Raw genomic sequence first — 13,549 nt, forward strand, 5'->3', positions numbered from 1 at the left:
CTGGAGCGTTTTGAAGCACAGACAGAGGAGGCCTTTTATAATTAAGTCTATAATCATCTTGTAACACCAAATCCATGACGGGAGTAGGGATTAGGGATGTTCAGATTGATCCCCCACCGATCAAATTTGGCCAATAGTCTTGAAAAACACGTGATCAGCAAATTCCGCTAGCCTTTCAGAGCCAATCAAACCACCTGTCAGAGACCCTCAATGCCAAGGAGCCTCACCTTGATGTCTTGGTCCCGGATTCTCATGTCAGTTCTCTTGTTCGCTCTTCCTTCTTCCATCTCAGGAACATTACTAAGCTGAGTCCCATTCTGTCCCGCTCTGAACTTGAGACAGTTCTCCACACCTTCATCTCCTCACGCTTAGACTACTGTAACTCTCTTTTCACGTGTCTGAGCAGAACCTCCCTGAACCGTCTACAGGTGGTTCAGAACGCCTGTGCTCGGCTTCTGACCAAGTCCTCCAAACACACCCACATCACCCCGCTTCTCCTCCAGCTTCACTGGCTGCCAGTCAACTTCAGGGTTCATTTCAAGATCCTGGTTCTGGTCTATAGGGCCTTACATGGATAAGCACCATCTTACATTGGTGATCTTCTTAGTCCCTACACCCCCAGCAGGTCCCTGAGGTCCAGGGACCAAAGTCTACTGGTTGTGCAGCACCAGGCTAAAGGTCAAAGGTGGCAGATCATCTGCTGCTGTGGCCCCCAGACTCTGGACCTCTCTCCCCCTGAGCCTGAGACCAGTGGACTCAGTGGTCTTCTTTAAAGCCCCAGTGTGTGATCTTTTACCTGTTTACTATAAAGTCTGTGCTTCCAGTTCACAAACGTATCCTTTTTCACTAATATTTCTCACCAACATCAATTCTAAATGTCCCTCTCAACTTGAAATTATACATTTTTAAATATATAAACTGTGGTTGAGGCTCCATGGTCATCCGCCATCTTAAAATACAGTAGCTGTTTAGGGACATACGAGCTCCACGTTACCGTTTGTTTATGTTTATGTTTACTTTTTTAGCAGACGCTTTTATCCAAAGCGACTTACAGTTTATAACCTATAGGGCATGTTGTGATCTGTGGGGGAAACCGGAGTACCCGGAGGAAACCCACGCATGCATGGGGAGAACACGCAACTCCACGCAGAAAGGCCGCAGCCGAGTTTCGAACCTGCAACCTTCGTGCTGCGAGGCAACAGTGCTAACCACTGCGCCACCATGCAGCCCATGCGTTTGGACTATGACTGTAACCTGAAAGATCCAACAGAGGGCAGCAGTGTGCCCTGGAAGCATGAAGTCTGCTAATTCAACTAAGAAACAGAAAAGAATAGCTACACCGTTGCTCTACTTGTTAGTTTGAATAATAAACAATTAAATAAAACGACACATAAAATTTGGCAGTTCATCATCATGTCCAACACAAGGAAGCCGCATATGTTCAGACCCCCGCCCTCTATTAGCTGTTCACCAGCCTCCGATTAGTGTCTCTGACTCCCAAACTCTCCTCAAGTTGGTCATCCGTCTTTTCCTAGTACAAGAACTACCGATCCGGTCCCAACGTGTCAGTACCAGAACTCTCTACCCGGTCCCAACGTGTCAGTACCAGAACTCCCGATCCAGTCCCAACATGTCAATACCAGAACTCTCTACCCGGTCCCAACGTGTCAGTGCACAGAACTCCCAATCCGGTCCCAACGTGCCAGTACCAGAACTCCCAATCCGGTCCCAACGTGTCAGTACCAGAACTCTCTACCCGGTCCCAACGTGTCAGTACCAGAACTCCCGACCCGATCCCAACGTGTCAGTACCAGAACTCTCTACCCGGTCCCAACGTGTCAGTGCACAGAACTCCCAATCCGGTCCCAACGTGCCAGTACCAGAACTCCCAATCCGGTCCCAACGTGTCAGTACCAGAACTCTCTACCCGGTCCCAACGTGTCAGTACCAGAACTCCCGACCCGATCCCAACGTGTCAGTACCAGAACTCTCTACCCGGTCCCAACGTGTCAGTGCCAGAACTCCCAATCCGGTCCCAACGTGTCAGTACCAGAACTCTCTACCCGGTCCCAACGTGTCAGTACCAGAACTCCCGACCCGATCCCAACGTGTCGGTGCCAGAACTCCCAATCCGGTCCCAACGTGTCCGTTCCAAAGTCCTTCTACTCAAGTCTCCGCTCTTCCTGTAGCCTGCCGTCTCGCCCAACACGCTCCAGCGCTCGTCTGCTAGACAGTGGCTAAATCAGTGTTGTTTACTTTATCCCCACAACACTTTACTAACAGAGATGTAGTTCTACACGTGTTACAGAGACCATCCGACTCAGAGGGCTTCTTCTCAGACGTTACCTTTAGACTTCGGTCTGCTTTTGCTGGTAATCCGTGGGAGTTTACAAACAGCATGCACAGCATCTCCCCTGCTCTAGCCATGGCTAACTAGTAGCTCGGTAGCTCCTGGTGCCGAACTCCACCACACCAGTCGTGAGCCACGATTAGCTGGTGTATAAGTCAGCATCGTTTACTTGATCTCCAGCATGTTCCCCGGCTCACCAACACTCCTTCACCAGCCGTGGCTAACGATCAGCCAGTGATCGCTCAATATCCATTTAAGTTGGTAGCAACATCCAGTTTGTTTACATCGAGGCACCAAGATCCACGTGAAACGGATTCAATTCAATTCGATTCAAGTTTATTTATACAGTGCCAAATCACGACAAGCGTCATCTCAAGGCACTTTACATAATAAACATTCCAATACAGGTCAATTCATTAAGCCAGTCTGGAAAAGTTTCCTATATAAGGAACGCAGCATATTCTGGCTGGATCCTGGCTCAGTGGAAGCTGCCATCCGCCACGACTCACTGGGGATCAAGAAGACAGAGCAGACACACACACACACACACACACATACACACCAAGTAGTGTGTCTATGGTTACAATGGGATTTCTTAGTAAATATTCTATTTGGTGAGAGATAAACTTTATTGTATTTATCCTAGTGAATCTATAATTAAACGGGTAAACTAGTAGTAGCACATCCAACATCAAGGAAAGTAAATGTTATTATCAAGAGAGGGAGAATGTTTAAGTGGTTAGCAGCAGTGTGCTAGTCGATGGCCCCCTCCATGAGGCCACCACAGCTCAGCAGAACATCATTGTAGCTTCTTCTGGGGAGAAAAACACTTGGAGAAAAAACAAATTTAACAGGTGAAATTGCAGGAAATGATACAGTTAAAGAGCAGATTGTAGAAGAAAGTAGTCGAGTGTGGGAAGTGGTCAGTATGTCCTCCAGCAGTCTAAGCCTATAGCAGCATAACTACAGAAATAACTCTGGATAACCTAGCCTTTTTAGATGGAGGCATGTTGGAGGCAGGGCAAGGGAGAGTCGTCTTTACCGACTGTACACTCCACCTCCCTCGACTCCCCCACTTGTCCAGATCTAGGCTAACATCAGATTTTACCCATAGGCCCTATCAAATAAAATGTTTTAAGCCTAGTCTTAAAAGTAGACAAGGTGTCTGCCTCACGGACTAAAGCTGGGAGCTGGTTCCACAGGAGAGGAGCCTGATAACTAAAAGATCTGCCTCCCATCCTAATCTTAGATATTCTGGGAACCACCAGTAAACCTGTAGTCTGAGAGCAAAGTGCTCAGTTAGGAACATATGGATCAATCAGGTCACTGATGTATGATGGAGCTTTATTGTAAAGAGCTTTATATGTGAGAAGGAGGATCTTAAAATCTATTCTGAATTTAACAGTTAGCCAATGTAGGGAAGCTAAGACAGGAGAGATATGATCGCTCTTTTTAATTCTCATCAGAACTCTAGCTGCAGCATTTTGGACAAGCTGAAGACTTTTAACTACATTCTGTGGACTTCCTGAGAGTAATGAATTACAGTAATCCAGTCTTGATGAAATAAATGCCTAAACTAGTTTTTCAACATCACTCCTGGAAAGGATGCTTCTAATCTTAGCAATGTTCTGACGGTGGAAAAAGGAAATCCTACAAACCTGTTTAACGTGGGATTTGAATGACATGTCCTGGTCAAAGATAACACCAAGGTTCCTTACTTTGTTCTTGGAGACTAATTTAATGCCACTCAGGTCAGGTGATTGAGTAAGCAATTTCCTTTTCTGAATTTCAGGTCCAAAGATGAGAACTTCAGTCTTGTATTGATTTTAAAGCAAAACGTTTTGAGTCATCCAAGTTTTTATGTCTTCAAGACAAGCCTGTAATCTACCTAACCAATTAGGTTCATCAGGGTTAATGGATAGATATAAATGAGTATCGTCAGCATAACAGTGGAAGTTTATCCCATGCTGTCTAATGATTTTACCAATTGGGAGCATATACACAGTAAAAAGTTATCCAGCCTAGCACTGTTCCTTTGATCCCTACAACATGTTCAAGCCTTTCTAAAAGAACATTGTGATCAACTGTGTCAAAGGCAGCACTGAGATCTAACAAGACTAGAACAGACACAAGATTATTATCCGAGGCCATGAGAATATCATTTGTAACTTTCACTAATGCAGTTTCAGTGCTGTGATACTCTCTAAAACCAGACTGAAATTCCTCAAACAGAGCATTAGTGTTTAAATGCTCACATACTTGGATGGCCACTATTTTCTCAAGGACTTTGGATAAAAATGCAAGGTTATATATTGGTGTATAATTCATTGGGTCATCTGGATCCAGAGAAGGCTTTTTAAGTAAAGGTTTGATTACAGCAACCTTAAAATCCTGTTGTACACATCCATTTACTAAGGATAGATTGATTATATCTAGAATGGGGGCAGTAACCAAAGGAAATGCATCTTTAAATAATTTGGTTGGGATTGGATCCAAAATGCAAGTTGAAGGTTTAGATGAAGCTATTATCTTTGATAACGCTGAAAGCTCAACTGGATCAAAACAGTTCAAACACAGATGAGGTTCTACAGTTACCTCTGATGCTGCCTCACTTACTGAGGAAGAAGAAATCGCATTAGGGAGGATGATAATGATTTTGTTTCTAATAGAATTAATTTTACTTGTGAAAAATCCCATAAAGTCATTGCTGCTGAGGGCTAAGGGAGTAGATTGTTCAGAGCTATGATTCTGTGTAAGTTTGGCAACTGTACTGAAAAGAAATGTAGGATTATTTCTATTCTTTTCAATTAGCGATGATAAATGGGCAGTTCTAGCTTGTTGGAGCTTATTTTTGTAAAGCACAAGACTAATTTTCCAGGATAGGTAGGATTCCTCCTGGTGTGTAGAGCGCCATGTTCTCTCCAACTTCCTAGAGTTTTGTTTTAAAGTTCGTAAATGAAAATTAAACCAGGGAGCCAACTTCCTGTCCCTAATTACCTTCGTTTTTGAAGGGGCAACATCATCTAATGCCACACGTAAAGAAGCAGTAACATCATGAACTAGACCATCAATTTGTGAAGGGCTAGAAATAAAAATATTGCCTTCTGATGCATTCCTCTGACATGCAACAGAGTTATCAGATAGAGACCGACCATAGTGAAATTCACTTTCATGTCCCGAGAACTCAGTTATAAAAAACTCAAAGGTCAAAAGAAAGTGGTCCGAGAGGACTGGATTATGTGGAAATATTATTTCCTCACACTCTATGCCATAAGTGAGCACAAGGTCCAATTTATGCTGGCAGAAGTGGGTGGAGCTAAGTATTCTTTGGGTAAAACCAATTGAGTCTAAGATATTACCAAAGGCTACATTGAGGCTATCATTTTAAATGTCCACATGAATGTTAAAATCCCTCACTACAATGACCTTAACAGTATTTAGCACCAAATCAGATAAAAAATCCGAGATCTGATCCAAAAACTCAGAGTAAGGGCCTGGTGGACGATATAAAACTACAAACAAGAGTGGTTTTACAGTTTTGCAATCTGGATTAGGAAAACTAAGAATAAGATGTTCAAACGAACTGTAACTTTTAATCTGTAAGGGACTGATTAATAAGTCTGAATGAAAAATGGTTGCTACTCCTCCTCCTCGCCCTGTTCTTCGAGCAATATGATGATTTAAATAATTAGAAGGAGTCGACTCATTTAAGCTAACATCGTCCTCTTGCTGCAGCCAGGATTCTGTGAGAGAGCAACGAGATCTGATTATCACAAATCAAGTCATTAACTAACAAAGTCTTAGAAAAAATAGATCTAATGTTCAATAACCCACATTTAATTTTTCTAGTTTTCTGCTCAGTTGAATTTGTTCTAATATTTATGAGATTTCCATGATTTGCTTTATTAGGCCTGATATTTATTCTGTGTGATTTTGGCCGTGGGCAGGACACTGTCTCTATGGGGTAGTGGGTGGGTAACAGTACAGAAGCTGCTGAGTGGTGGGTTAAACTACGACTCTGCTTCCTGGTCTTGACCCTGGGTTGTCATGGAGGACTAATAAAATTGGCCACATTCCTAGAAAGAAGAGCTGCTCCATCCAAAGAGGGATGGATGCGGTCTCTTCGCATCTTCGCAGGTGTTATGGGAAATTGTGTTCCGCTGAAATATTCTGTTTCCCTTAGGCAGTCAGGAGCAAATATTTCAAAATCCACAGAACTTATAGTCCATTATGAGGACTAAACTACCTCCAATAAAATATGGTTAAACTGAATGAGATGACATCTTTTTACATAACTTTCATAAATGATGAATACGCTTGCTGCAAAAGAATGAACACGAATGTTTTTACTGTAAATTTTATTGTTTTTAGGAGGAAATAAAGATAAAAATCACAAGCATAACATTATTACCTTACATTACATCCTTTTACCGTAAAAGTTTATCACAAATGTTGTGAAAATAGCCAGAAGTGCGATCTCCCGACACGGGGGGACAGAATATTTCAGGGGAACAAAATTTCTCACAACACCTGACCTCCCGGCTGACGTCACCCCTCCTCCGTGGGTGAATGGTGACAGCTTCAACAGAACTAGCTTGCTTCCTTCAGAACTGGTAGGTTGATAAACAGTCATAATTATAAATACTTTTTAAAGAGGTCGAGTAGTTCGTTTTAAGCTTTGTGAGGGTTAGGCTACACAGGTTGGAAACTGATAATACAGTCAAACTCATGAGTGAGCCACCGTAGCTGCAGTACTTTCTCTGAACTGCATGGCGCTAAAGAGTCGCATTTTTACATCCTGATTTCGATGGATTTCACACACTGGGCCTTTAAACTCACCTGTTCAGGCTTTGGTGGGACCTCCATCACCACCCTCTGACTTTCCCGGGATCCACTGATTACGTCTTTCTTCATTTTCTCTTTCCTTTTCCTCACATTTTTAATCTCAATTTTTACTTTTCTCATCTTCATCATTTTTTATTTTTGTTCTCGTAAAGCACCTCGTCATTTTTATTTTGAGCATAGTACTACAGCAGTACTACAGCAGTACTATAATAGCACTACAATGGTACTAAAGGAGAATTCAATGTAACGCAAGTTTTTTCTTAGTGATTTCAGAAGAACACAGCCGGTTTAAGGAATACAGACGGTTACTACGGCAACTTCCTGATGACAACAGGGCAACACTCAATGCTCTGTTTGGACATTTTTACATGTAATAAACACAAAACAGCATTTAAACTTCGGTAACTGTCACGTGCCAGCCGACCCGTTAACTGTTGCTCCATCTGCTCTTCAGGCTTCAGGTTTTCTCTCAGGTGAACAAGATGTCAGCTCAGAACCTGGCTGTGGTTCTGGTTCCATCTCTGTTTCAGGCTGTGACCCAAGACCTGATCCGACTCACCAGAGAGTTCATCATCCATCACACTCTGCTTTTTCTTGTGAGTGTTTGTTTCACAATGCCTGGCACGCACCTGGAACACATGCTGAACACTAGGGCTGTCGCGGTTGAGGAATTCCCCCTGCGGTGATTCAGGGTGGCTTAATATTGCGGTGTGCAATATTATTACAGCACTTTTTTTATTGCAGTACTATCTAAACATAATGTTTACACATTTAAAAAAGGTTAAGAATTGCCGTGCCTTCTTTTATAACACTTTACTGAATGCAGATCAAAGGGCAGTAACAACACAGATGGCAGTAACGTTTGTTTCTCCGACAGTCGGAGTCCGACTGAACTTAAAAACAACAAAATTCAGGAGAAGGCTAAACTTTTAAATGCAAATTTGGCTGCAGCATCTTACAAATAAGAAACAAGTCCCCATTTTGTTTAGTTGTTTAAAATCAAGCATAAAAAATTACATGTACCGGGCGCGGGGCACTATCATTTCACTTTCACTTTCACACACACGAATGATGGTGATTTATAGCTCGGTCGCGTCCTTGTTGCCCACAAGGAAAACCAGCATGTTAACCACATACGGTTTGAGAGAGGATCTGAGAGGGGTGGCAACATTTCCAGCAACACTGAAAACCCTCTCGGATGGTGCGCTCGTTGCACTAACGCACACGTACTTGCGTGCGACTGGCGAGCAAAGGGAATCTCTCCCGGTTGTTGCTTCACCATGTCGGGGGGTTTCTTTAGGGTGGGTGCATTCCTCCTGCAGGTAGCGAGTGAGCTCCAGCTCAGCTCAAACTCTCTTCGGGCCGCTGGTGGCAGCTCTGTCTCGGCCAAGGACTCTGGCTGCGCAGCAGCTGACGTACTGAAAACCAAAGCGCTCCCAAAGGAGCTAAGTAATGTTTCGTTTTGATACCAGTGCAGCCATCCTTCTCAACATGCATCATTGAGTTGAATCACGTTCAGTAACCGCGGTGGCCCATGATGCAGTGCGGTGGGTTTCTTCATATTGCGATATTTCATTTTTGCGGTTACCGCGACAGCCCTAGTGAACACACCTGTTAAATACTTGTAGTAAATCTTTTACATACATAAAATACAATTGAAGTACATTATTAACATTCTTGTATCAAGTAGACCATCATTGACGCCTGTTCTAAATGGTCAACACATGTCATACATCAGCCATATCTGTAGCACACCTGTTTCTAAATGTTGATCAATCTTTACCACACCTGGAACGTCTGTGTAGCTCACATCCCTGTCCACTTGGGGATACGACTGGTCTCCAGTCCAACGCAGTGAGACACACAACCAGTCATTCAATCACAGCAGCGTTAACCTAGATGGACCTAACGTGTGCGTTGGCTCTGGGAGGACAACAAAAGGATCCTGCAGCAGAATGTTAACACACTTGAAACACCTTGTTTATGGACATAATTAACAGACTTGTAACACACACACACACACACACACAACTCTAGCACACCTGTAAATTCCTAACGACACACATTGTAACATGTGGTCCCAGATGTGTTTAGAACTGGTGAGCTGTGATTGGTCCCTGAGTGTTTACTATAAAGGCCAGCCTGTTTGACATGCATGAACTAGAAGACCAGTTGTGTGTGTTTGTAGTTTACCGGTTCTTCCCATGTCTGCAGACACCAGAGAGTGATCACAGAAAGCAGCAGGAGGACGAGGAGGAGCAAATCACCATTCTCTGATCTTTTGATTGATATGCTGGACTGGTTTGTGTTTAATGAAAACAAATTATTTCTGTTTCTTTAGGTATCGGTTCTGGTTCTGGTCCAAGTTCTAATCTCTAAATCAATAAACGTTTTGTTTAGATGGTGCTCCCTGCTGGTCTGGCCCATTTTTACTATGAGAAGGTTTTCATTCTGATGCTATTCCATCACGTCACACCGAAGGTCCAGACGTGGACCTGACCAGAACAAGACATCAAACCTTGTCTGATTCTGAGAGACACCAGCTCTTGATCCTCCAGTTACTAGTGCTCTGAAATACAAAATCAAAGAAAGGGATGGTTCTTCATGCCGCTGGAACAGTTTGGCTGAACTGGCACAGCTTCCTGGAACTGGCGAACTGAGGAAGTGTTTTCTCTTTTAAGATGTCGTGTTATAATAATAATAATAATAATACATTTTATTTAAAAGCATCTTTCAGAACACCCAAGGTCACTTGACAGAAAATACATTCAGAAAACACATTAAAACAGCAATAAAACAACAATAAAACGCAAAGAAGAAAAAAACAGAGAGAAACAGTTCAATAAAATCAGAGGTCATAGGCAGATTTAAACATGTGTGTTTTGAGTCTGGTTTTGAAAAGGATGAAACTGTCGATGTTCGTGATGTCTGGGGGGAGTGAGTTCCAGAGAAGGGGAGCAGAGCGGCTGAAAGCTCTGCTCCCCTTGGTAGTGAGACGGGCAGAAGGAACAGCAAGATGGATGGAGGAAGAAGATCTGAGAGAACGGGAGGGGGTGTTAATACTTATAAGGTCGGTCAGAGATATATGGAGGAGAGAGGTTATGGATGGCTTTGAAGGTATGGAGGGGAATTTTGTGTCACAACGTGCCGGTGAATGAAGCGGAGGTAAGGATCCAAACACGGGTGCAAAGGCAGGCAGGCAGACAAGCAGGAGCGGTTTTAAAGGCTTTAATATGAAGCACGCAGGATATAGAAACAATGATCCAACACGAGACACAACACCGAAGGGGTTTAAATACAGGAGGGCTGGGAGCTTGGGTGATTGGGAAACGAGAGGCAGGTGGGAGCAATTAACAGACACAGGACCAAACCAAAAGGGGAGACAGGACAATGTGTGACAGTTACCTCCCCCACCCACCCAAAAGGGCGGATTCCAGACGCCCACAGGAACACAGAGTGGGGCGGGTGACCCGGAGGGAGGGCCGAGAGGGACCGAGGGCCCGATGAACAGGAGGCAAGGACCAGCAGAGTCCGGGGGCCTGCGCCTGGGGCAGAGGAGGCGACGACGGGCTCCTGGGGGCCTGCGTCTGTGGCCGAGGAGGCGACGACGGGCTCCTGGGGGCCTGCGTCTGTGGCCGAGGAGGCGACGACGGGCTCCTGGGGGCCTGCGTCTGTGGCCGAGGAGGCGACGACGGGCTCTTGGGGGGCCTGCGTCTGTGGCCGAGGAGGCGACGACGGGCTCCTGGGGGCCTGCGTCTGTGGCCGAGGAGGCGACGACGGGCTCTTGGGGCCCTGCGTCTGTGGCCGAGGAGGCGACGACGGGCTCTTGGGGGGCCTGCGTCTGTGGCCGAGGAGGCGACGACGGGCTCCTGGGGGCCTGCGTCTGTGGCCGAGGAGGTGACGACGGGCTCTTGGGGGGCCTGCGTCTGTGGCAGAGGAGGCGACGACGGGCTCTTGGGGGCCTGTGTCTGTGGCAGAGGAGGAGGTGACGATGGGCTCTTGGGGGCCTGCGTCTGTGGCAGAGGAGGCGGTGACGACGGGCTCTTGGGGGCCTGCGTCTGTGGCAGAGGAGGCGGTGACGGGCTCTTGGGGGCCTGCGTCTGGGACAGAGCAGGAGACGAGGATGGACTCTTGAGGGCCCGTGCCTGATGAGGGCAGGACCGGCGGTAACTGGAGGCAGAGATGCCGGAGGAGAAATCCTAGACTTCTGGGCTGGAGGCCTCGGCCTCTGGGCCGTAGGCGTCGTCGTCGGCCTCTGGGCTGGAGGCGTCGACCTCTGGAGTGGACGAGGCGTCGACCTCTGGAGTGGACTAGGCGTCGACTTCAGAACACGAGGAGGCGTCGACTTCAGAACACGAGGAGGCGTCGACCACAGGACTGGAGGAGGCGTCGACCACAGGACTGGAGGAGGCGTCGACCACAGGACTGGAGGAGGCGTCGACCACAGGACTGGAGGAGGCGTCGGCCACAGGACTGGAGGAGGCGTCGGCCACAGGACTGGAGGAGGCGTCGGCCACAGGACTGGATGAGGCGTCGGCCACAGGACTGGACGAGGTGCCGACCACAGGACTGGACGAGGCGTCGACCACAGGACCGGAAGGGGCATCGACCTCCATCGACTTCTGGTCCGGGGGCATCGATTCCTGGTCCGGAGGCGTCGACTTCTGGTCCATCGACTTCTGAACCGTCGACTTCTGGACCGTCAACTTCTGGACCGTCGATTTCTGGTCCGGGGGTGTCGATTTCTGGTCCGGAGGCGTCGACTTCTGGTCCGGAGGCGTCGACTTCTGGTCCGGAGGCATCGACTTCTGGACCATCGACTTCTGGACCCTCGACTTCTGGACCCTCGACTTCTGGACCCTCGACTTCTGGTCCGGGAGCGTCGACTTCTGGACCGTCGACTTCTGGAGTGGAGGAGGAGTTGCTGCAGACGGGACTGCTTGGACAGGCTGGACCGGATGTGGTGCGACCTCCGGGACCACCGCTGGAACTGGATGCAATTGGACTGGTGGTGCTGGAAACTGGGAGAGGAGGGAGGATAGAGTGTCCAGTTGGAGCTCCTGGAGACTGAGGCTCTGATGGAGTTGGGCCAGCTCAGCTCGGACACCGGCGAGCTCTGCTGGGTGGACTGCAGGCTTGCTCCTCTAGCTCTGAGACGAGGGAGCGTCTGGCTGTACTTAAACCCTCTCCTGGTGATTCGGGGAAGACAGGTTGTCCAGGTGGGACTCATTGAGGCTGACGATCTGACGGATCAGGCCAAGCTCCGCCTGCAGATCTGCAAGCTCTGTCAGCTGGGCTGTGGGCGTGGTTCCTCCACCTGCAGATGACGGAGGCGTGGATTGGACCGGAGACAGGACTGTTGGTCTGACTGGGGGCGGATCCAAGCAAGTGTGCAGAGCCGGGGCAGCGGCGAGCTCGCGGCTCCGTCCTGGGACACAGGATGGCTGTGGAGCCCGGCTTCCTTCCCCACGCCGTGGGCCAGCTCCAGGGGAGCACACAGCCAGTCGGGTGCCCATGAAGCTGGAGCGATCCGGAAGCATCTCCCGGTCCAACCTCTCATCTGGCTCCGAAAGGGTGGAGAGGAACGCCGCGGCTGAAGCCCGGTGACGGCGTCTGCGGCGAAGGCGAAGCCGGAGGAGGAGAAGAAGCCAGCCGATGTTCCGAAGCGAGGAACTGGAGCAGGCACTCACAGGGGAGAATCTCCCCACTGGATCCTTTTATGGGTTGGATCATTCTGTCACAACGTGCCGGTGAACGAAGCGGAGGTAAGGATCCAAATGCGGGTGCAAAGGCAGGCAGGCAGACAAGCAGGAGCGGTTTTAAAGGCTTTAATATGAAGCACGCAGGATATAGAAACAATGATCCAACACGAGACACAACACAGAAGGGGTTTAAATACAGGAGGGCTGGGAGCTTGGGTGATTGGGAAACGAGAGGCAGGTGGGAGCAATTAACAGACACAGGACCAAACCAAAAGGGGAGACAGGACAATGTGTTACATTTTGAAGATGGACCTGAATTTAACTGGGAGCCAGTGAAGCTGCTGGAGAACCGTGGTGATGTGGTGAAAGGAAGGGGTTCTGGTGATAATACGGGCTGCTGAATTCTGGACCAGTTGCAGTTCATGAAGGTGTTTTTTGGGGAGACCATAAAGAAGTGAACGGCAATAATCGAGACGGGAGGTGACGAGGCTGCGGACGAGAATGGTGGCAGTGTGAGGGGTAAGGGAGCGGCGGAGACGGTTTATGGAACGAAGACGGAAATATGCTGACCGAATTATGTTATTAATGTGAGCTTGAAAAGAAAGTGAGCTGTCGAGGATGACACCCAGACTCTTGACGTGAGGGGAGGGGG

General features: G+C 47.5%; 1 protein-coding gene across 3 annotated transcripts in view; it reads left to right on the top strand.

Moving 5' to 3' along the window:
• LOC107397025 (arf-GAP with Rho-GAP domain, ANK repeat and PH domain-containing protein 1) overlaps nucleotides 1–9,601 on the top strand; it is a 75,350-nt gene extending 65,749 nt beyond the window's left edge. For all 3 annotated transcript variants that reach the window (XM_054731015.2, XM_070555446.1, XM_054731014.2), the window contains 3 exons: nucleotides 7,460–7,565; nucleotides 7,650–7,791; nucleotides 9,410–9,601. In XM_054731015.2, the coding sequence (XP_054586990.2) occupies nucleotides 7,460–7,565; nucleotides 7,650–7,791; nucleotides 9,410–9,472 (311 nt within the window). In that variant the 3' untranslated portion in view covers nucleotides 9,473–9,601. The remainder of the gene's footprint in view (nucleotides 1–7,459; nucleotides 7,566–7,649; nucleotides 7,792–9,409) is intronic.
• Nucleotides 9,602–13,549: the final 3,948 nt, after the last annotated feature.

This window comes from Nothobranchius furzeri, chromosome 10 (genome assembly GCF_043380555.1).
Source record: "Nothobranchius furzeri strain GRZ-AD chromosome 10, NfurGRZ-RIMD1, whole genome shotgun sequence".
NCBI lineage: Eukaryota > Metazoa > Chordata > Actinopteri > Cyprinodontiformes > Nothobranchiidae > Nothobranchius > Nothobranchius furzeri.